This window comes from Choristoneura fumiferana, chromosome 29 (genome assembly GCF_025370935.1).
Source record: "Choristoneura fumiferana chromosome 29, NRCan_CFum_1, whole genome shotgun sequence".
NCBI classification, from domain to species: domain Eukaryota; kingdom Metazoa; phylum Arthropoda; class Insecta; order Lepidoptera; family Tortricidae; genus Choristoneura; species Choristoneura fumiferana.
In genome coordinates this window covers 1,474,399-1,499,326 of record NC_133500.1, presented here as the reverse complement: position 1 = coordinate 1,499,326, position 24,928 = coordinate 1,474,399, and the positions used below count along the sequence as shown (strand labels likewise).

Sequence of the window (24,928 nt, the reverse complement as noted above, 5' to 3'; positions counted from 1 at the left end):
GTCTGGACAAAATGTACATGGCTGTGAGTAATAAAACAACTCGCATCGAGTAACCAAGCTACCATCTGATCTAAGCCTTACGGATGGACCCTGTTTGTTGCATAAGGTCTGGTAGGTATAGTCAACCAAGCAATTATTTTACAACCCTAAGGTTTAATGTCATTTGTAGCGCTTAAAACGTCAAAGCCTATTTTCACTCACAAGTCAAAATGATAATCAGCCTTATTGTTTTATTTCTGAAGTAGGAACTGTCATTAAAATTGATAAAGCACTTTCTTGGTCGACCATACATATATCACCTTTCCCTGTAAGGGAGTATAGTGACGATATCCCAAGTTCTTGAATACAAAAATGGTCTAGAAGCTAAGAACTGTTCACCTCTAAGAGCAATAAGCAAAAACTCGATGTCGATTTAAATAGCACGCATTAGGATATCCGTTTTTCATAAAACCAGTTTCCAAGCGAAGGCTGCACTTAGTAACATCACGAGATTCGAAATATGCATTAAAGTTGATCTTGAAACTGTTCGAGCCGTATAATTTGGCCGCATTTGGGTCTCGGCCTAAATGCACTAATGCGTTCATATGATGACTGTATCTTTAGGATGGCCTAGTTTACTGGCACTATTGTAAAAGAAGCAAAATCGGTTTAGAGAGTAGTTAGCATTACGAAAAGGGACAGTCAGTTAATCTATTTATCCCGTGTCTTCTCTTGTGTAAACCGATACAAAACCAGAGATTGCATACGTTCTTAATGCCATTGTTATTACAATTACAAATAATCAACGTTCAATACGTATCAATCGAATTACTACGCATTTGACAATCATCTTTCGCCTTTGACGTATTACAATCGCAAGCGTAAGAAATCTTATTAACGTTGCCGTCTCGCTTTTCATTTTCGTTTATTGCATCAAAAATGTAATTTGAAGCCACAATCAAGTGTGAAGTTCGTGTAATACGGCCATTTTGAACTTTATTATACTTGCACTCGTGTCTGGTGTTACCCAACATAGCGTACGGCCCAAATAAAGAGCGGACACTATCGACCCGCAGAACAACCTGGTGTTAGTACCTAAGTCATCATCTCATCATGGTACTCATGATCATGAAGGAAGTCACTAGGGCATTTAATATGAAAAGGGTGCACTACGGTTTAAGGTTATGGCAGTTAAATACGAGCTACTGCCGTGCCGTACATGGTGGGGGGAAGATAGTGAGCATTCTGGACCTAGCACTTAACAAAAAATTGGATTGTAACGCCACAATCAGCGTGTAGTTCTTATAATGTGGGTATTAGTACATATTTGTCTATAGGCCAATTTGAACGCACCTATTCTACTCGTAACGGGTGTTTCCCAATATCTCAGTGCAGGCCATTTAGCGTACGGTCCAATTGAACGCCGCCAGTCCGGGAAAATCCCGTAGATAGATATATTGACCGTTTGTAGGGGATTTTATTCGTCAGTTGTCGATTGTTATCATTAAATTAAATTTAGGCGGTAAGACTGTGAATTTAGAAAATAAATAATCGATCATCGGCGGTAATGTACCACAACTCGAACGATATTTCTCGCACCTAAATGAGGTTTTGGTCAATCAAAGTACAATTGTACAACTACTCCTTAAAGCGGTAGTATCAAGTATTAAAACAGTAGGAGGAAAGCTACTCATTTGTCAAGGTTCGTAATTAGGTCGTTGAATTAGTCACTGGTTCTGAGATACAGATTAGAATAAATATTCAATTACGATGAAGTCTATGGTAACATCAATTTAGCCAATCTGAGTAAATTTTGCGAAGTAAATCCATGTCACGGTTGTTTACGTACGGCTTAAAGAGTTAATGCCAGGTTCCCATGGCGAAGAGATTGAAAGCTAGCGAAGCATCAGTAACCTAGACCTAGAATACTCCAAAAAGTCTGCAAATTGAAGAAACTATGGACACGTTTAGCTTACAACATTGGGTGATACAAAATTATGGTTCTTCAATGATGGCAACTGAGCGAAAGACGCTGAGTCCACCTGTAAATCGACGACTTATTTGAGGGTGCCAAAGATGCAGACACTTATGATGTTGATGTTGCAAACATTCAACGTAACAATCTTCGATGGAGGTCTATTTTCAGCCATCCCCGAGCAGGAAAAAAAAAAACAAGTGAAACCCAAAGCTTAAGAAAACACCGATAAGTTTCAGGCGATAGCTGACAATGTCGCACGTGTTACCATAAAGACAAAGGCTCGAAACCGCCCGCTTTCAATGACTTGTTGGGCATAATCGAACGCACGTGCAACCGGCGCACTACAACAATAGGCCGAGCGGAAAAAGCGGCGTCCGGCGGGTCAAGGCGAACGCGGAAGGCGCGTTATGAAATGCAAAGGTGAATAATTTAAAATTAAATTAATTAAGGCAACTAAATAATGTATTATAAAAAAAAGAAGGAATGAATTAAACATCCACATTACTATAGGATATCAATATCAAGTCAACAGCAAAATGTGCGAAGAAAAAAACCCCGAAAGGATTCATGGAATGATAATAGGAAAATGAAGTAATTATTTCGGTGGAAGATACCTCACGTAGTTCTGATGAATCAGTTTTAATCTAAAGTCAAGTGTCGTGGCCCAGGCAAATTCCCGGTCATCCAAATCATACTTCGAACTTTCTGACTTGTATCTCAAATGTCAAAACTAGCCAATTAAGTAAAATCTGTAGTTCTGTAGCTTTGTAGTAGATTTGTAGCTTTCAATTCTCTAGCTAGAGACGAGTGAAGGGAACTTGCCAAAATGCAATTAAAACCAAACTTCAAATTAGCATACGCTAGATGCAACGGAAGAGTCCAGAAATCGTTATTTACCACTTCTGAGAATTGGGCAGTCATTCTGTATTTAGGTAAGTGTCTGTCGTGTATAAACACGTGGGTAGGGTAATACAAACAAATCCTTGTACAAGTTCTCAAAACGACATCATCAATTTGGAAATTATCTCAAATTATATGGAAAGGAAACAAATTGGTTCTCCAGAAAAGATCAAGAACTGGAATCAAAAAGAAAACCGACACATATGAATATGAAATCCAAAATGGCGTCGAGTCAAGGCCGTCGCTAGAGTCGTGACCGCGTATTGAAACAGTTTAATTGCTGCATTGTACATTTCACAATATAAAAGATGGGCCATTAATAATAGGAGTTGGTGAAAATAAGCGCTCGTTCTGTACACGTACGTACAGTAGGCGCAGTGGGCCAAGGCGACCGCAAGTAGGTCCCCAAATGTTTTGCCATTTTATTTGGCAACGTTTGCAGGTAAAATCACACGAGAACTACGAATTTGCTGGTCGCACGAAGATTCGGCTGGCCATGTACTTCGAAATTTTGAATGTAAGTAGGTAAGCAGGCCCGTATATTATACAGCCGTACAGCAATGGTTAATGAATTGTATTCGTGAGTTATAGTTCAGTGCCATTTGCACGTCAAGGTGCAGTTTTCACTTCCAAGTCCGTGTTAAAATTGTACTAAACAGGAAATCATTCAAACCGGTACAAAAGTTGACCTACGTTACATGTCAATTAGAAATCTATTTTCGCGTTAATATAATGAAAGAGCCTGCAGCCGGTAAATTTCTTTGATGACCGCAAGGGCCTAGAAGCAAATTTAAAAGTATCTTTTGATAATTTAAGTACATGCGAAAACTAACCCCTAATAAAACTAGCCTATTCTTTCCTCAAAAACCGGCACTGCACCCGTAATTCTCTTATGTTTTTGGGTGTTTCATGGGCAGCAGTGGCAGCTTACCATAAGGCGATGCGTCTGCTCATTGGCTTCCTATCTTTACAAAAAAGTGCACATCAAATTATCACTAAGAGAGCGGAGCGCGACGTGGATTTTAATCAAAGTGATTCTGAACTCCGCGTCTTTGCTCCGCTCCGTCTCCATGAAAGCGCATCCTAAATATGACCATAAACATAAAGAACTGCAGTCGCAGATTAGCATATAGTACCAACTTTGTAAACGCTAACATGGCGCTCTTCATGCAAGCGCCGTCATAATAGCCAAACTTCTCTACTGCAATAATTCGCGATGTAGGTCAAGTTAACAACTTTTACGAGTACGCCTGGAGCATATAAATTTCAAGTTTATTAGATTTAAAATGAGTCGCTTTTGAGAGATTACGTTTTATATCTCATGAATTACTTATGTTGAGTTCCTTTCGTGGTTTCTTTTGATTCTCTGCTATATTTAACATCAAGCTAACATGTGTTTGCTTTTGTTACAGAGTAAGCTCACAGGACAGCGGCATAGTAGACGATGGCAGTTTTATCAGCCAATACATCGTTCTCAAAAGTACGAGAGCATAAAATACTATTGGAGACATTGTAACCGAGTGTGATATCTTTAATCATCTAAACAACAATAAAAAAATAAATAGTAAATAGGTTTAATATAAGGCAATATTTGTATGCCCTGAGGCACCACATAGTGAGACTCAAAAAACATAATTTAAGACCAATTAAATGTTACCTATGTTGGACAAATGAATAAATGATTATGATTATGATTATGATTAACTCTGCCGTCGCCTTACGTGCAAATCGTTATACAAAGAAATCAAGAAGATTTCTTTAAGGTCGTCATCGCCAGAACATTCGGGTATCGATTGAGAATTCGATTCGTTAACCAGGTCAGGCCCGATGGTTTCCGAACGCCGTGACTCATCAAGAGCAATTGATTATTTCAATTTGACACCTGCTTGCCATTGTGTAGCACTATCATGATTGGTATTGGCATTAAGCGAGCCCACAGTGCCTGTTTCATTGTACTGTATTAAATGGATTATGGCAATCTTTAATTTCTAACTACCCTAACCCTAGAAATTTTTATTCGCACCCGTTATGTTAATCGTTAGTGTTTTTCATAGCGTCTTATTGTCTCAAGGATGGTCTCAATATCAATACGCGTAACAACTTTTTTAGGGATGATTATCTAAGAGACAGATGTGCAAGGAAATTTCAAGCTAAAGTGGCGGTTCGACATCAGCTCAGCTATCTTATTGGTCGATTTTGAATTTCTCTGTGCACAGTACTAACGAAAAGCCATTTTAAACTAAAGCTAGTCGCCGAGTTAGGGTAGACTAAATTTGGGAGAACGCCCATTAAGGCTAGTACAAAATTTCGCAATTTGCTTTCAAGCTATGCCTTTCTACGTCTGTCCGGTCCTTTTCGCTAACCCATTTGAATGTGAATGAATGCAATGTACTAAGCGAAAAGGCATGAGATAGCACGAGCTAATAAAAATATTTGCTAGCTCTTGTTGTTCACAAACAGTTAAATCATAATTCCTCGTAACTTGCATCGCGTATCTATACATAAGAAGTACAAGTATCGTTTGCGAATTTCTCAAGTCATGCGACCTCGTGCTTCCTTTAGTATTCACTTCCGATATAACGGTTCGTGTTTCGACTATTGACATACATACACATAGTTCACTATTGCATTAAGCTACATACCAGAAACGCTTACAGTATTCCAAGCACGTATTGAAACCACTGGCTTAATTTACCTCCCCATTAAGTATACTGTATTAACGCCTGGTACTTTTATTTGGCAATTTGTAGGTATGTACGTGAAGTATCAACGATCAGTCCTTAGTTTTTCTATCAGATTTTTTAAATGCCATCTACCTTTATTTTAAAAATACAATATGAAATAGAATCCTCAACTGTACTGAACATGAAACCAGTAAATTATGTATGACTGAGACAAAAATGTAATTTGTCGGTCACCTTGGCGAGTCAAATAGGACAAATCCTAAATAATACACGTATATTTGACTGCTATAGCAAGTCATCTGTAGGTTAAGATTGATTTATGTTTAAAATTGGCTACAAGTAATAAACAAAGACGAGCCTTTTTGCCTCTATGGCCTGCAGATTTTAAGACGCTAGTGGATGAAAGAAGTGTAGTTAAACAAATTCTTCTTAAAGTAAATAACATGACATGACCATGACATTCTAGATCATAGACTTTAAAATTTAAAAAAGACAAAATACCAACGGGTTAGCCACAGCAATTAACGATTTTACTTACATTGTGGCCGAAAAAGAGCCGTAATTGTTGATCTCTAAGGTAGCAATTTGTGATGTAAGGAGAGCCGCATCATTTGCGCAAGGCACCCTTGACCCGGTTTTTGTGTGAACTAGAATTGAACCCCGATAGAACATTAGTCATGTTATGCGATACATTGGTTTTGGTAGTGGATGTAACGCTTCAAAAGAAGGAAGAATATAAGAGAAGAAAGTGATGGATCTGAGTGAAATTAACTTCTAAACCACTAACACCTATAGTAAAATGAAATGTAGATAAGATGATACTCATAGTGACAAATAAAGTTGCGACATAATATGGGTCGAGCAAATATTAGTGAAATGGAAGCTTGACAAATTGGCTATCAGCAATTAAACCACTACATACTTTTTATTTAAGATTGTTTTCTGGATACTTTACATTTTTGCGACGAACAAATCCAGGATCAACCAAAAAAGACTATCCGTTAAAAAATATGAGAAAAATGAACTATTCTAAATCCTAAACTACGGGTTTATAACTTAACCGTTCGTTGAACAAGTAGTAAGGATTACACAAACGCGGTTCGACACTAGGCCAAGGTTTCTATAGCCGATGGAAAACTTATCTTATTAAACTATAACACAGTTTAGGATCCTTGAATTCTTTATGAAGGTATTGATTTTCACGGTGAAATTAAAATAAGTTTTCTGGTTGTGAACACGCTCTCGATGCTAACAATCATGTAAATAAATACGAAGAGGCAAACGAGGAGCATTTTTCAAAAGGGCTCATATTAACTTCCTTTCCCTACAAGCTATTTCTGCCAAATTAGAAAAACATTTAACTACTATTTGCGCACGCAGTTTGATAGGTAGGACTCATTTTTTAAACGGTACTATATTTTTTGAACCTTAGTATTAAAAAAAAAGATATGTGTCTCAAGTCTCAATATAAGAATCTATGCTGAGATGTCCAATAAGTGCCAAAATTGAGCATGGCACCATCTACTTTAATGCCCCGTTCAGAGGTGAAAATAAAACATCACTTTCCATTACATTGCGCCTCTAGAACATTCTAACTCGTTAGCTCCACGGCCCCGTGTTGTAATGGTACTCGCATAGTTAAGTTTCATGCTTATGATTGTAATAAAAGGACGACCAAGAATATTTATCTTCGCCCTTCGGGACACACCTTGTCCCAAGTAGTCCCAACGCGGTACGTGAAAGTGGTGAAAGTACCCGCAGAGATTTTTGCTCTGATAATTACGGATTCCATTAAGCCGATTGTTTTCTCGTTTATCCATAAGATTAATCAAAATCAAACTAATTTTATCTACTAGATTGATCAAATGTTTAACAACAGACGTTAAGTGGTTTTCGAATGTAACTTTCTTTGCGGCTCAGATCTTAAAGCTCTAACTAAGGAGCTCAAACAACTATTTAAAATGTAAATTATACGACTTAATATTGCCCGAGTTGGACAGATTTCGCAAATTGAGATTTTTCGTTAAGGTTTAGTCTATGTTGATGACATTATTTATGAAGTACACATACATAATCTGCCGTAGTTATTCAAATATAAGCGGTGCCAGTAAGGTTCTGCTCTAAATTACGCAATATTATCGAATTAGGATATGCATAACTTTCCATTCCAGTCAACCACATGAGTAGAAGTATGTCAACTTCGAAATAAAAAAAATAAGATACACGGAAATCGGAAGACAATATTGCATACCGCAAACGTAGGAAGAAAAATGAGAGAGAGAGGGGAAGTGTTTCATTGCTATATATACCGCAGGCGGTCTCATCTCTGAGTAATCTCGAACAGCAGCCATATATTCAACACGCCCGCAATCACAATCTCATTCACCATCTCTGAAAACATCTATTGTTAAACAGATAGCATTACAAAAAATTGCACTGATTTGGATGTAACTTGGCAACTAAATAAGAGTTATATTTCACTACAAATGATTCTACTCACACGAAGCCATGGGCCAAAACTAGTAACACGAAACTATTTCGTTTCTGAGTGCAGCACGTTGTTTCTTTCTCATTTAATACCATACATAACTATCTAAGTGTCTCATTTAAGACACGTTTTTCTATGCTATAAAAGCTTAATCTACTTGTGACAACGACCGATGAACTCCGGCGAAGCTTTAAAATAATTTCTCTTGACCTTTGATATGAATAGCTTTAAGACCCTTGGTAAAACAACTTCTCAGACTCGCCCAATTGACCTTTTGTCTCTCAAAAATCCGAGCCTAAAAATCTTTCAAGACCCAATTACATAATTCGGTCAATAATCCCTCGTACCAGTCGTACCTCAGGGTTACAGAAGGGGTCAGAGCCCTACACCGAGGACCTTAGAGGTCTAGGCAGTTCAACGGTCTAGGGGTCACAGTCACAGTATCGATTGGTAGACCTACTACTGTCTACCTTGCAAGGTCAGAAAGCTTCAACTCTGCACGCTAACATAATGCCTATATTTTTTTTATTCGACTGGATGGCAAACGAGCAATCCTAAATGCAAAATAAATCCTGAGGGTAAGAGATCACCACCGCACCGCCCATAAAAATCTGCAACTCCTATACAGATTAAGTACTACAGTGACTTTATTTTGGACACAAGGGATATTGTAATAAGCTAAGAAAAAAACCCAAGTGCCAGATTACCATTGCCATATTTCGAACAATGTTTTCTTAACAGTTGGAAGGTAACTTTCTGCTACTCCATTGGACTGCGGATGCATAGTAAGCGTTTATCACAAGATGAACGACTTACCTAATATGAGATGTAATTTGGCATCTGTCTGGAAGGCGTAGTGTAGCGTGACTAGGAACGGGCACTCTCTGACGGCTTCCAGGACCTGCAGCAGACACATCTTGATACTATCGTCTCCCAGAAAGATCAGTTTTAGTTCAAGAAGTGGTAACTACTGAACTGATAGTTGTTAATATAACGTTTATTTATCTTTGTTACTTTGCGGAGGTCCATATCAATCCTCACCTTCTCCTTATGTCCCCTTATTACTTTGTTCCTCCGCTACATCGATCGATGGTTGATAGATTGTTTTCAGAACTTACATAGCAAGAAGTATATACTAGCTTGAATGAATGATGTTATCTGTAACAAATATTTCGCCTCAATAATAATAATAAAGAAAAAAATACCAACCTGTCTCTCTGTCCTGGTGTGTTCTGCCGTTTTTAGTTTTTGAACTATGGAAGCCTTTTTGAGTACTTTCATTGCGTAAAGTTTGCCTTCGTCGACGCCACATCTCTTTTTTACTAAGAACACTTTGCCGTATGCTGTAACAAAGAAAACAATAATTATCATCAATTAATTACAACATTAAAATAGTACAGGTCAAACAAGATTTGTATTCTATTCTATTAATACCTTATTTTTTATCTTGTTTTAAATACTCAACTAAAGGTTTACAGATAAATACATATTAAAAGTACATAATCATTTTACAACGTTCTTAATTATCGTATGGAAAACATAAATACTCCACTTGGGGAAAAATTCAACCGTAATCGATAAATTAATTTACGTAATTATTTATCCAATAAATGGGAGGATGAACTTTGATACCATTGACGTATTAAATAGATAAGAAGTTGCATTTAATACCAAATATAAATACGTATATCAAACATAGTGTGATCGCGATAAGCATGACATTAGCACTAGATTCTCTGCATTTGACTGATAATAATTTTCTTGTAGGTAAACAACCCTTGATTAAAAGTAGGTGAATGACCTTCTGATCTTTCCTTTTAAATCCATAAATGCCATACATGTATATACATAAGCAACTAAATCAATACTATCAGTCAATAGTTGTCAGCATCCCTCAGAAAAATTTAATTCTAACTGAACTTGTTTTCGTGATAGGTAAAAACAGTAGGCTGCATCTTTATCTATTGGAAAGTAGGTAACATTTTATTACTACTGAAGCATAGAGCACGAGCTAAAATAAACTGAACTACTCGGCCGTAAGCCTTTTAAATTAAATTAGTACGCCGTGCACTTGAAACTCAAACCATTTCATCCGAAGAGGAAGTTAACTCGGAACATTGTGGTAACAATACATACATACGCATTATAAAACAAAGAAAAAGTAAATTAACTGCTAATTATTGGTGTTAAAAAGAATATAGAGAGCAAAGCAAAATGGTCCGACCAGGATGTTTACCCGCGTGCATTGTTCAAATCGCAAAATAATGGCCGAATTTTCAACACGCCAGCTCAGCTGCAAATTGAGATATTTCTGAAGTTTATACTTTCGTTTTGTAAAACAAGCCGTGCCGATAATCGACTGCAAAATCTGAACGGGCATGAAATTACAATTGCAAGTTAAATTAATACTTTACATATTATTATATTTAAAGCACATGCTTATTTAAATATTTAAAAAAATATATAGTCTCAGACCACGAGCCTGATTAAGAAATATCCAAATATAATTTAAAAGAAAGTAAAAGTCTTAGATAAAAAGATAGATTCTAATCCTTTTCAGCATAATAAGCTAAACTTTTCTCTTTAACATAAGCTATTTTGCTAACTAAATGTCAAATCAGTCCTTTTGCAAAATTTGATACAGACAATGAATTTATTTACATACACACGAACATTGCAAGATAAACAAAAGCTTGTAATCAATAACAATAAGCTAAACTTGAACCAATTAAAGTGATACCAGGTGGTCATAGAAGCACAGGAATACCAGCTGCAACCTGAGTTAGTAACTCGATACATCCGCGAGACGATGGTGGCGGGTTAACTCAACAGATCATAATCGGTGTTATAATGGAATGGCTTAAAGGGAAGGTTTGTTTTATGGTCACTGGCAGGATGGATGGCTTTTTGGTAGATAAATCGTCCAGGAATTTGCACTTACTGCTTTTAGAGAAATGCAATGCCGCAAGGCAGCGTCACATATTACATGCAGTAACAGACAGACGGGTCGCACTAGGCAGAGCGTGTCTCGTGTTATACCTACCATTTGATTCAACCGAGTTGACATTTTGTGATGAAAAAACGCACTTTTACTTTGTAAACATAACCAACACACTGCCGTGTATCTTGATAAACATAACTACAGAACACAGAAGAACTTCACAAGCTACCCTGAAGCTCTAACTGTTTAGTTTTTTAATCACAATAATAGCCGTATCTGCAATCGCGGATTAAACTTTTCGAAACTAGAAGTCTCACTACAAATCTCCTAACGACTGGTGTAAAAACGGGTAAAGTTTACATTTGGGAACACTTTTTCTAGAAGCGTAAGAGTGCATCGCTTCAAACGACCTAGACCGGTCGATGCTCTCGCATTTTCGAAGTAAATAACAGTGCGCGATGCCAAAAAAACAGGGATGTGGCGGAAATGCGGATTGTACTAGCGCATTGGAGTGAATGAGTGGTCGTTATGGATAAATAAGCGATCCATCAAAATCAACAAATAGTCTTGTGCAAAGGGCTTTTTCACATGGCACTTTTTTACTAACTACCACCGCTTTCGGAAAAACATGATTGCTGAACTTGCCGAGAACGCGCCACAAGAAACTTGACAGTCATGTTTTTTTTTCTAAAGTTAATTAGAAATTATATAGAATATCACAACAATAAAGTCAAGAGAAATATTGGAAGACTGCTGTGGTAGCTTTCACTAGGTGGCGACATCAACATCGCAAAGATGCTAAGTACCGGTAAGTCGTTGTTAATTTTGGCGTTCTAAAGTTGAGTTCTTTATTAAACGATGGTAGTCTTCCATCTGATGATGATCATAACAAGAGAGGGGGCACTGGTCTCTAGGCCAGTTTACTTGGATTACGTGTCCTTGGCATAAGAAAACTTACAGAGCAAGATTTAAACTGGTAATCAAATAAAGGAAATTATTACTTTGGACACACCTATCGGGTTATTGCGGTGCCACACCGTAAATGGTCATCGAGCCTGGTTTGTTAGTTTCACAATGAATTTAAATCTAGTAGCCTTTTGCGTAAAATTTCACTTCATTACACAGAAAGGCATTAAATTTGTCGAATCGGAAAATAAAATCAAGGCAAGATTATTTGCGAACTCAAAGCTCGTACCTTTAGAGGCCGGGGTATTGAGCTGAAACGTCCTAGTACGCGGCTAGGACGAACATTGAACCTCTCGATTCAGGCAACGGTTTCGAGACTTTGCATTTTCCCCCTTGTATTTTAAGTATTTGGTGGATTATTCCAGTAATTAAAACAATTTATTTGCTTTAAATGAAGCCAAGAATTATATGAGTTTGGTATTTTCTATTGGGTTTATTTGAAGTGAAGTATGACACATAATGTGTATGATTCACTTGACTTCCCGATAAACGTTAACGGCTACCGGAATAAGGATTATTATATCTTTTGTCTAAGATTCGAGATAGTAGAAACAATAGAACAAATTTTTGTGCTTTTTTCTTATCTAATCGAAGTTCCTTAATTTGTTTTTAAAGAGGGTTTTAGTATATTGTCAGTAGCGTAATTCTTGGGTAATTTATCCCATGAGGTTAAAATTAAATACTTATTATAACAAGTGATTCCCCTACTAACAGGACGTTAGCAATCAAATTTCATGCTTAATTATAGTATTAGGAAACAATTGAGTGTAACTATTAATTATTGTCAACTTTTAATAACGAGGAAATACATTCAAATCATCGTTTGATACAATTTTACTGCGTCATGTCTCATGTCGTGTCAGGTAGTCACACACTAAAATTCACTTTTCATTTTTTTTTTATAAATCACACTTGATTATTTCGATTTATTGTTTCTCGCTTGTCGTTGTCAACTGGAAATGTTTATGTTGATGACCTTGCAAACCATTAGGCATTTGATTTATCATTGCTTCTTCCAATATTACGTATGTGTTAGGTATCATGAAATAAGTTTCTTTAAAAAGCCCGTCGGTATTAAAAGTCAGTGTTTTAGTTAGGCACTAAGCTTGATTGATATATTTTAGCTATAGCATAGCGTGTCAACTGTATGAGGTGCTGATAAAATGTAAATTCGTGCTTCGCCCGGCCGTTGAACCCCGAGCCGAAAGAACAATGACTGAGGTGAACGATATACAATTATATTTTAAATCGGAAATGCGCAAATATTGCGTACCTTCCTTATTACCTAATCTACACGAACAGAGGCAAACTTTATTTGTTTAAAAGCTACGCTATCATCCCTGATTAATAGGCTACTTTTAATCCCGGAATAGTGAAAAGTTCCCGCGGGAAATAGCCAAAGTTGCAGGCAACAACTTATACAGAATATTAGGGGCTGTTTCACCATCCATTGATTAGTGTTAACTGACGGTTAAACGTGATGCCGTCTCTATTTGTTTTGTTCGAATAAATAGACGGAGACGGCATCACAACTAACCGCCAGTTAACACTAATCAATGGATGGTGAAACAGCCCCTTAGTAAAGTAAATAAATGTAGGATGATGGCACCAATCGCACAGTAATACCCAGTAATGGACAAAAAGAATTCAATATCTCACCATTCATGAACTTTACTAGTTATGATTATCAGTTATCTGAACATTAGTGTTATTCGTAAAAAAAAAAAGAATCCGTTTCTGAAAATATAAAGTATTAATTATTGGTTCTTGTCCATGACAGGTGCCATCGCATCACCCTAATGTTATGTCTTGGCAATTAATCCTTCAGCGGATAGACGCATGCCCACTCCAAAATATACCATAAGATCAGTGGCGGACTAACCCCGTCAGAGGCCCAGGGAGGCAAAGCTGAGTGAGGCCCTCAGCTTTAAAAAAAAAAGTAGTTTAAAAAAAAATTAGGTACTAAGCACATTTTTAGTCTTGTTTAGGATTTGATCAGGCGAACGCGGAGGCATTTGGGGGCCCCCCCAAGACCGGAGGCCCGGGGCGGGCCGCCCCTTCCGCCCCCTGTTAGTCCCACTGCATAAGATGTCCATATCCTCAACTTTTCGGCAGTGTTGCCACTCGCAACGACCGAGATCACAAATAGACCGAAGCGGAGGGTATTGCTGCTGTTAAGCCGCGCATGTTTTTCGCTTTAGCTCTGAAGACACCTTGTCACAGTTTTTATATATTCCAAGAAGCCGCTATCGATGTAAAAGTAACTTCAGTTTTTATCTTAGGTAGAGCTCGATTTTACAATATATTAATATCATCTGAGTAGCTGATTGTCGAGCTACCGAACTAGTTTTGATGTGATGGACTATTGGCCCGCAGTGTTTTGCTAGGAACTTGAATGACTTTACTCATTATGTTAAAAACCCCCTTAAAGTATAACAAACAAACAACATCATGAAGATTATCGATGGCTTTATCTACTACTGTACGTAAACGTTGCACTATTTAGAATCTAAAGCTACGCACTTACACCTGACGAAACGGCGCGTCAGAACCGGCCGCGGTATATAAATAGCATCGATTTATAATTAACCAGCTGTCAATCCTGTGCCTGTCTAGTGCTCCAATGATATCTTTACATCAACCGATCCTGCTTCAAATGGCACCTTGGTACAACTAATTACAATTTGGGAGACGCTGTAGTATCTTTTCATAATAAGGATCTTTATCAATTATCACTCCGTGCTGAACTATTCTTATTTTATGTGACAGATATCGGTGATGCCGTACGTATCCACAAAATACCGGAATATTTCACAAAATGGTAGGACAAGTTAGAGCTAACACCCCTTTAAATGTTTAGTAGGGTTTTTTCAAGAGTGCGTCAAATACATAACTACGTTCGCATGAAAAACATGCCCAAGTGATCCCCTGAAATATTCCGAAATGGTTTCTTTTAAGACAGCGTACGGATTGCACACGTCTTGGATATCTTGAGCGGTCTTGTCTGGGTGAGCGGTTAGTGCCGAAAGAGTGTTGACGTCTCTCGATGAGAGCTAATCATAGATGTCGCTAATGCTGCTGCTTAAGTAGCGTATTTGGTATTTTCGATATCTTGAGCATGATAATAGTCGTCCCACACTTAGGGTATAGATCTCCTCTTTGAATGAAAGGGCTCTGTCTATAATTCCCATTCCCACGCGAACCCAGTGCTCATCAACTACACAATCACATTCCTCCGCCAGCGCAGGTTTATTCATATTAAAATCTGTTAAAAACTGAACCCCAACAGGTGTTACAGTTACAGTATAGTATCTTCCATTGGCTTGCATCTCTTGCAACAAATTAAACAAGAACTTTACCGAGGGTGCATTTTTAAACAGGACCCGTTGGGCGAATCCATAAAATCCATACACGAGGTAAATGGCCACATCGAACATCTGCCTGGAGGTGAAAAAACGCACCACCTGGCAGCTCTGGCCCGGCGAGGGTGAACTGGTAAGTTGGACGTCATTCCGTTCGACGACCTTTTACTACTTTTTAATTTATTGGAATCATAAAAGGGTACTCCATACAAATCAAATCCGCAGCGCAGGTTTCGTCAAGTGAAATAGATAATATACGCAGATTTCGATGATATCCGCTTCGTCCCTCTTTTTATCTGCTTTTTTACTACTTGTTAGATTTATACTTTTTTAAACCATAATCATATTTAAAAAAAAAACGAAAAAATCTTTTTACAAGCTTTCATTTAAATGTGTGGGGCCAAATCTCGGAAGTGGAATTTAACCCACTCCTAATGGTCGGATTGACTTGAAATTTGGAGTGAATGTAGGTTGAATGACTATGCAAGTCAGCAAAAACAGCTAGATGGCAGTGTTTCTTATTATCAGAATATTTTTTATTATTATTTAAGTTCTCCTAGAGTTTTTGAAAATTACTCTGCCTCAATCGCGAGTTATACTAGCAAAATTATGACAAAAAAAATGACGTATACTATTAGTCTGTAGTTACCTGCGTGCGATAGAGACAACTAGTGGCGGGTCATTGTACGAACTTTTTTCTACTGGGCGACCGCATTTTAAAAAGTTCGCTATGTTAGCCTGGGCCTATACTATGAACTGCAAAATTCGAACTTCGTATCTTGCCGTCCCGCTGACGCTAATATTATTTAATACGAGAGTGAGAGGGACGGTACGACACGAACTTCGATTTTCTAATTTGGTAATAGCTCCCCGGTTTGGGTTAGCAATCATGAACTTGGTTTAGGGTAGCAACAGCAATGAAATGAATTTAGAAATAAGAAACAAATGTTATGATGGCAGTTTTAACTAGGATTTTATCTATTTATACTGCCTAATATAGAGAGTACATTTTACTTGAGTTCTCGTGAGATAATTGATTGAAATACATATTTACATTATTAATTAGGTACTAAAAATCCTGAGTTAACCATGTAGTAGTAGAACCATGTTAATTATTACTTTTTAGCATATTATTATATCGGTACAGACAAGGGCAAAGATATCGACACGGCTAAAGTTACAAAAATATGTATACACGACTTTACATTAAGGCAGTGTCGATTATCTTTGCCCTTGACTGAACTCATGGGCGGTGGTGATCATTTCCCATCAGATGACCCGCTTGCTCGTTTTCCTCTCGCTCACAATAAAAAAAATGTTTGTGTGTTTGCATGATTGCGTGGGAGTTAGCTTTGTAACTATTGAGTCGTGATTTTTTACCGATAGACAGCTTATATCCGTCCCTTATCGCCGATCATTGATGAATTCCTACTCGTCCGACACGTTTCGCACAAATCCCTAGTCCTTCATCAAGAAACGCTCGCACAGATAGCATAACGCGAGCCCTGCCAGCGTTGTAACTTATCTACCAGAGTAAACTTTTTCGCCAGTGATTGTTCCAACCTCGATTGTAGTGCGCGGGTCAGGCCTTACTTAAACTACGAAATGCCAAATTCAAACTTCGTAACTTGCCGTCCCGCAGACGCTAATAATTATTTTATAAGAGTGAGAGGAACGATACGATGCGAACTTCGATTTTCGAATTTCGTAGTACCCCCCCAGGTTACACTGGCTGCGTCCGCGCAGGTGGCCGGCTGGGTGGGGTGCATTCTATGCGCACACGCGATGGGCGGATGTAGGTTCGCATGCGAATTCAACACGATGCCGTGATGTATGGGGGAATTCGAGATGATTACGGCGTTTACATTTTTTTTTAAGTTAACTACTAATATCGAGAGGAATAAAATTTGCAAAATCTTTGCACGCTTTTGGGTCGCAGCCGCAGGAGTCGTTCGACTGCTGTGCAAAATGATCTGCAGACAAATCCTACGTGAAAATAACTGTTATTCGTTCTCATATTTATTATCTTCGTATTTGACCAACCCCATAACTCTTTACTCTTCCTTTGTTTTAGCGTCTTGGTTAAATTTACAATAATTTTACAATACAAATGCCCGCCGTCTATAAATCAACTGGTTATTATGACTTATTTAATAAACGCTCACACAAACCGCGCTGCTGACCCCACGATAACACAAGATTATCCGCGCCAAAGTTCAAATCACATTAAACATTTAAATAGACCATTAGCTATTTAAATTTAGTTCAAAGACGTCGATATCCTGCCGTACGAATAGGCATAATTATTTAAAAAATTTATGAATTCTCAAAAGTGGCGGTAATAAACATTCGAAATTTGAAAGTAAACATTGAAACCAGGGGATCGTAACAATCTTATCTCGACATATGGGTGGCCTGACATCAAAGTCAATGCACTACGCCCCCTTGTCTATAGAAAGTTCGAAAAATAAAAAAAACGCTCAAATGACTAGGGGACTCGGTTGCCAGTACGAAGGTTCTATTTATAGAAAAAATTCAATCATTATTGGTACTCGAAACACTTCGGCGTTTTTAACTTATGTTGGTGGCATTGATCGACGCTTGATATGCTTAATGATAGAACCATCATTGAACAATAAAGATTACAATACAATGCACCCGTTTATCGTTCGATTTATTGAAATAAATTCCGATAGCAATATTAAAATTCATGGTTGACTTGTGGCGGCTGGCGACGAAACCAATCATGTAGTAGTATACTAACGTCTTTGACGTCAGAACTGTATCATTATGATTTGCTATAGCTTATGTCACGACATCTGCCGTCATAAGGCATTTATTAATTTCTCTGAGCGAATTAACCAACAAAATTACAATTTTACGGAGTAGACGGGCGGGGTAATAACCTCTAATTCCGGTCGCCTATCGTATTCAACGTTTTTGTTGCAAGGTGATTTCAGTACTTGCGTTTATCAATTAGGTAAACAATATTGGCCCATTGTTTGTTTATAGGTCAGTAGCATTGATGACCTACTTCGTTAGCAAACAGAAGCATTTACAGGTTATTTACACAAAATTAAATGCTTAATAAAAAAAACAAATACGTTCTTAGTTTCAATTGTTTAGCGCTAAATGGATAACGTCCACAAGACTAGTCTGTAAAACATAATTAATTTTTAGCTAGCTACTGACTATCCTTTAAATAAATGTAGTCGCGAGTTCATTTTTTTTAACAAATCAATGGCTTAGTGGGCATTAAAAAGTGAGTGAACGCTCACAAAGTTACCAGGGCCCCATAAGGTCACAAGCGTAAGGACGGCCGGCCGGGTAACGACCGGGCACCGCTACGCGCCAGTTTTCGGGGGTCGTCGACCGGCCGCGACGTCCTGAGACAACCTCCTACGTTTGCATCGTGCCCTGGTAGTGCAGCCGAAATTTCGCGTAAAACAAATACAAATTAAGCCCTTGATTTAAATAAAACCAACTAACAACAAAACATAATTTTTTGAACGCAATGAGATCATTCAGTATGTTAACTTACCTATACAAGACGAGCGTGAATTCGCGGATTGACATCAAAAAGTTCCCTTGCCAACATTCCCACTTACGGCCATACTATCATAGAATATGTTATGCATACCAAGTTTCATCACGCTTGATTGCCTAAAAACTTGCTCTGTAGCATAGCATTAACAGGTGAAGATTATATCAATGATCCTTCGAAGTCCAGTAATTGGCGTTAACATTTCAAACTAAGCGATAATCTAATTCAAAGTCTAAATTAATTCCTCGTAACTGTTAAAAGAGTCCATTGACCAACCGTTGCTTTAGTTTTTGCATGTAAAATCATAAAGATCACGAATTTTATCCGCCGTATTAATAAAGCGTTACGGTTGTTGAGAGATCACAAGAAGCAATTTTACAAATGCAGCATCCCTCTTTCTCCGAACAGTGCGACAGGGATGGATGTTACACTGCATCCTAGCCTTCGAGGTTAAAAACCGACAATCCTCAGGTTAACACCCCTAAATTAGATTTCACGAGCCAAACGAAATGAATAAAAACCACCGATTTCTAGCTATACGTGACTTATTGAGCAGACATTGCATTGTGTGGGTATCCATCACACAGGACTTTCCAATCCATGAACTTACCATTCGAATTGTTTTGCCACTTACAAAAAACAGTCATCTATGGCACTTGTATATAATGAGAGCTGTTAGTGATGTGGAAAAACCGATTTTCGATTTTTTCGATCAAGGTTTACACTGTAACATGAACATTCGTAAAATGACTTTAGATTATTATAGTTAGTTAAGAGTATTTACACAGACTTTAAAATGGGTGTCGTTAAAAATGAATGGAGTCACTTAGCTACACGTCACAAAACGCCACTTGACGTATGTTTTCCTTTGACATGCGAATTGTATCATACTGACGTTCACGAGTTAAGTAACCAAGGCTTGTCGTAAAAGGTCATTGTGGAATAGCATGGCATAGTGCGTACGTGTAAGGAATTCGCTACACAGTAATGCATTTTTTATAAATTGATTGAGCCGGGTTTGTGTGCCGTACAGTGTTATGTTTAAAGGCCATTCAACATTATACTACAAGAGACGCATGTCGGATGAAAATATTAACAAGTAATAAGTTGACGTAACAGCCGAAGAAATATTGTTCCCAAAAGAGATAGCAGTTAATTTCGAAAGTTTAACCAACTTCACTATAATCATAGAAAGTCAGGCATCCAAGCAAGACATACGCAAGTTAGACAGAAAGAAAAATCCAAAAGTCCCTTCAAGACATCATTTTTGTAAGAAAGAAAGACCTTAAATAGCATGAGTTTAATTTTCATCTCATTATTGATCATTTTTCAATCATCGAAAACAACACTGGCCCAATCAACCCTACGACCACAACTCATTATTCTCACATGGTAAATGTCGACATAATTTGCCCCGATAAGATACCAAAACCGACAACCCCACAAGTTAATAAAGCACAGAATAAAAAATCGGCGATAACAATAACATTGGTGATAGCAGATAATTATCCCATGACCATAGTGCTGATATCTAAAGTAAATAAGAAATAGAACCCAAACCAAACAATCACTAGTAATAACAATGACAAGTAATAAGCCGATATTTAAATAATGGAAACAAATTCGAGCATTGTGAGACTACTAATGAGTGTGTGACTAGAGTTACCGACATAGCTCGAAGAATATTACGTTGGAGTGGTAATTGGCAAGCCATTTTGCTCGAAGAATAGATAACCGTTTAGAAAAAAAAAAAACAAATGGCGACCACAAAACAGAAGACAGACAGCCTTGCAAACCTCCTGCTAAACGGACCGATGATGATAAAACTAATAAGATCATTATGATTTGCTAATTTATCTCACTAAATGATATAACGCGTAATAGTATATCAACAAGAAAACTCCTTCACATCTTCATGACAAAACAAAAACATAAATTTTATAGGATAAAGAACAGTTTAGTTGCTGCGTAGTATTTAGCTAAATTAAAAGCATATCATCAACATATATCAATATTTCGGAACTTCTCGATGATGAGCAATCTATACGGCAACATAAATGTATATGCAAATAATAATTCAGACATACAACTCTACAAAAAAAAAAACAGTACCTATAAAAAAGATTTTAAACTTTCACTGTTTAATAAATACTTATGTAAGTCGGTTCTTGTTCAGAGAGCATAGATAAATTCATCAGAAGTAAATTGTTTACGGTTCGATAAGATGACATCGTTTGAAGATCTGTTTACAAATCGATTCGGCAAGGACTAAGTCTTCTTATTCAGGAATTGGTAGTATTGATCAATATTAGATTCCCCTTAAAGCCGATGCATTTCTCTGTACCGACGTGACCAAAACATTATTATATTTATAATGATACAATTGGTGTTTGTATCACGTGGTGCTACGAGCGTGGCTTGAGTCACGTTTGCCACGGCGGTACCGGTTCGATTCTGACCCGATATTTGGGACACGAACACACACACATAAACAGGACAAACTGTTATTAAAGTCGTCCTTTCTCTTTCTTTTTAGAAAGAAAGCAAGACTCTTCCAACAGAAGTCTTAAAATGAGAGATTACTAACTTACGAAATAAATTAATACGGTAAGACTAGAACGTAAAAGTTTTAGAATATTCACAAATAGAGCAGAATACTGCATTGTAATAGAAAAAGAACTAGGAAACAGCTCTGACGTAATCCACAAGCAGGCAAACCGCTTCAGAGAGAAATGGTAAGAGTCAAGGATACAGTACAGATAAACGTAGCGCTTTACTACCTCGCTCGCAGCAAGCAACATACTTGCGTAACATATTTCTATCAATTAGAAACGCAGATTTATTGATATATGCGCATGGTGCGTTCGAAGACTAAGAAAGTTATTTACTTCCGCCACTACGCCCATTTTTGAAATGTTTGAGAAGATGAAACCCTGAATTTATGTTTTTATATTATAATTTTTTTGTACTGATTTGTGGTGTGCAATAAATAATAGGTATTTGTATTGTATTGTTACTGCGTGAGATTATTCACTGTCATTTTAGCTAAAAGGGAAACCATCCACTTATAAGGACCATTCCAAAGTTAGATCAGTAAACTGCGTTTTGACTAAACTAATTAAACTATTGGTTATATTTCAAATAGATGATTTTCCTTTTAATGCAAATGAGAATCGAGGTCATCATCATCGTCATGTCAGACGAAAGACGTCCACTGCTGGACATAGGCCTCCCCAAAGGCTCTCCACTCAGACCGGTCTTGTGCTTTCCGCATCCACCGCGATCCAGCGATCTTAACCAAGTCGTCGCTCCATCTTGTTGCCAACCCGCCTGACTAAACTATGGGGCAGCCATAGCTCCGGACAAAAAAACGTTATCACGATGAGAACTTTGCCTAGCAGTAGGATACAAACACAGGTTCAGAAAACAGTTTATATTGTAACTAAATTTAAAGAGAAATAAAAAAAAACGTCACTGAAAATTAGAGTCATTTGTGGATTTAGTCATAACAATTATGATGTCAATTATACAGGCGATAAGCGAAGACAAAATAGCAGCATGGAAGAATTTTTTATCTCAATGTTTCTACAGATGGCCCGATATCGCTATCTCATTCAATGGTGATAAAGCCATAACAATCAGGCAAATAGATGACCTGTAATGATTTCGCACTATCAAGTTTGAAGATTTACAAGAGACATTTGTTTTTTAACCCTACTTGACCAGTAGCATTGGAAGAAGCGAGGAAAGGAAGCGAAATCATAGCGTGGCTACGTCACTCGCCAAATCCGCTTATCTCTTTTCTGACAGTTTTTGAGCCCGAAACAATTAATAGTTTTTTGCCATAAGGGCACCAAAGTGAGTAGAGCAGTATTGGTACTAAACGAGCATGATGCATAGCGAGGATCAGTGTGAGGAGCTCTGATCCTGGAGTAAGATTATTATTTGCAGCTACGCGTTGTTTAACAAAACATATTAAATACTTTTCTTTCCTGGTATTTTACACTCCACAACTTGTTCTAATTTATTCATTAACTGAACTCTGTTATCGCATTTCTGTAAAAGATCGTTTTTAGCGAGAAGACAACCTGTTTACGTATTTTTATCTCTTATTTTCATTTAACAATTTCGTCAGGAACCAATTCAATATCTCCAACAGCAAGCTGCATTGCACCGTTAATAGGTATACGTTGTTTACTGATTACCGTTACGTAATTGCATAATTCAGCTATCAGTTGATACGTAACGTTTATTTACAGTAGAACGGGCACCCTAACTACTCTAGAACGCACTTAGATCTAGCATGCATGGAAAGCTGCCATCGTACGTGTAAAGTGCACGCACACATCTCCACTCTATCCCTATGCCTACATGTACTTGACAAGTACTCATTAACGTAACGTTAGTTTTATTATTAGTATTAACAGAATTAAGAAGGGTTCGAACCCTGTCTTAGTGATTTTTTGCCTAGATACTATTTACTACCAGCACTTTTCCTTGTTCGGTGTTTTTCTAAAACAAAACACATTTAAATAAGAAATTTAGGCTGCGTTTCCATCAGAGATGTTCTAGGATGTGTTGAGAGTTGAACCAATAGAAATACTTTGTTTACCTATCCTCGAACAGCACAGCTCTAGTGGAAACAGCTGAGCGTAGCGAGGATAGGTAAATGAACCGTTTCTATTGGTTCATGAAAAACACATTCCTCAATTGGGTATCTTAGGGTTGAAACTCGTTACTCCAGTACTACTTACTCGATACTCCAGTGTATCACCTCCTGCAGTTCCTACATCGTTATCTCGGTTTTTTTTTTTTATGATTCCTTCAATATCGAGATTGAAAAAGAAGCTATCGGTTTTGTCACTATAATTTCAAATAGCTGAAAGGTCGAAAGGAAAATTTGGTCGTTTCCGTTTCCATAAAGCATTACCGTCAACGTGACTGCATCGTTTAGGTTTCTGTTCGGAAACTTTGCGCGAAGTTTTAAGTTTAGGCCCAAATTTCGGAAATTATTACAAGAATAGGCGCTTTATTGCGTTATATTCCGCTAGCCGGTTGTACCATAATAATTTGCTAAGCAACGAAATACAATGGCACCAGAAGCCCTAAGCATGCTAGGTTTTCAGAAAAAGCTTTGAGCTATGGACAGATTTTCATTAAAAGCTAAGAATAACTATACCTACGTTATGTCAATCCAATTTATGGAACGTGTAAACAAAGACGCCATTAACCCGACCACAGACATTTAATGATGTGAAAACCTAGAAATCTATTAATCTGTTCAGTAAATCGATTAATTTATTAATTGAATAGATCAAAGTATTTTGGTCTATTTTTTTATTTTTTATTTTGCACGGATCTCGGACGGTCTAGTCTAGGAAGACGCATCAATGAAGACATTGTCGTGGGGAATTTACGGAATTTCAATCAAGTACAGATTTAATTAATAGTAAACGCGAAGGATAAATAAAGGCTAGCATAGTAGGTAATAACACGACACGTTTCCAAGAGTTACAAATTTATCTTCCGATCGCACGAGTTGTTTACGTCGATCATACGACGAATCGAGCGTGCCAAACGTAAAGAGTATTCCAAGTAAACAGAAGGAATGTTGGTATTTTCTTATTATTTACACGGGGTACGAGTCATTGGATATGATGCTTGTACAGTCAGCAGCGCCTGCATTAATATGAGCCACAGCGGAGCCTGCAAAAATATCTGACCCTAGAAATATAGTTGTATCAGAAATGTTGTCTTTAATGTTTTCTCATATTAATAAGTAAGGCTTTATGTTATGTAATGTTTGTCAATTGTGTTTGTTTACTTATTTTGTACTATAAAGAGTTTCATTGAGTTGTATAAGATATCCATGCATGCTTTGCTGTGTCATATATTGGTGCCGGTGACTGTACTACCACTCATTCCGAAACGTTTCTTTGGTCTTTGAAATAAGATGTGTCAATCTTTGATAACATAAACAAAGAAACAGGTAGTTAATTTAATTAGTTCTGCCATTGTTTGAAAATCAACTATATTTTTTTTAGGACCAACGTATTTTTTTTTTCATTTATTTCCGTTAACTTTTA

The 24,928-nt window shown here is 37.4% G+C and overlaps 1 protein-coding gene across 1 annotated transcript in view; it reads right to left on the bottom strand.

Moving 5' to 3' along the window:
* LOC141444287 (ribosomal protein S6 kinase alpha-4-like) overlaps positions 1–24,928 on the bottom strand; it is a 96,700-nt gene that overhangs the window by 59,937 nt on the left and 11,835 nt on the right. The window contains 2 exon segments of the mRNA XM_074109784.1: positions 8,846–8,930; positions 9,239–9,372. Of these exon segments, the coding sequence (XP_073965885.1) occupies positions 8,846–8,930; positions 9,239–9,372 (219 nt within the window).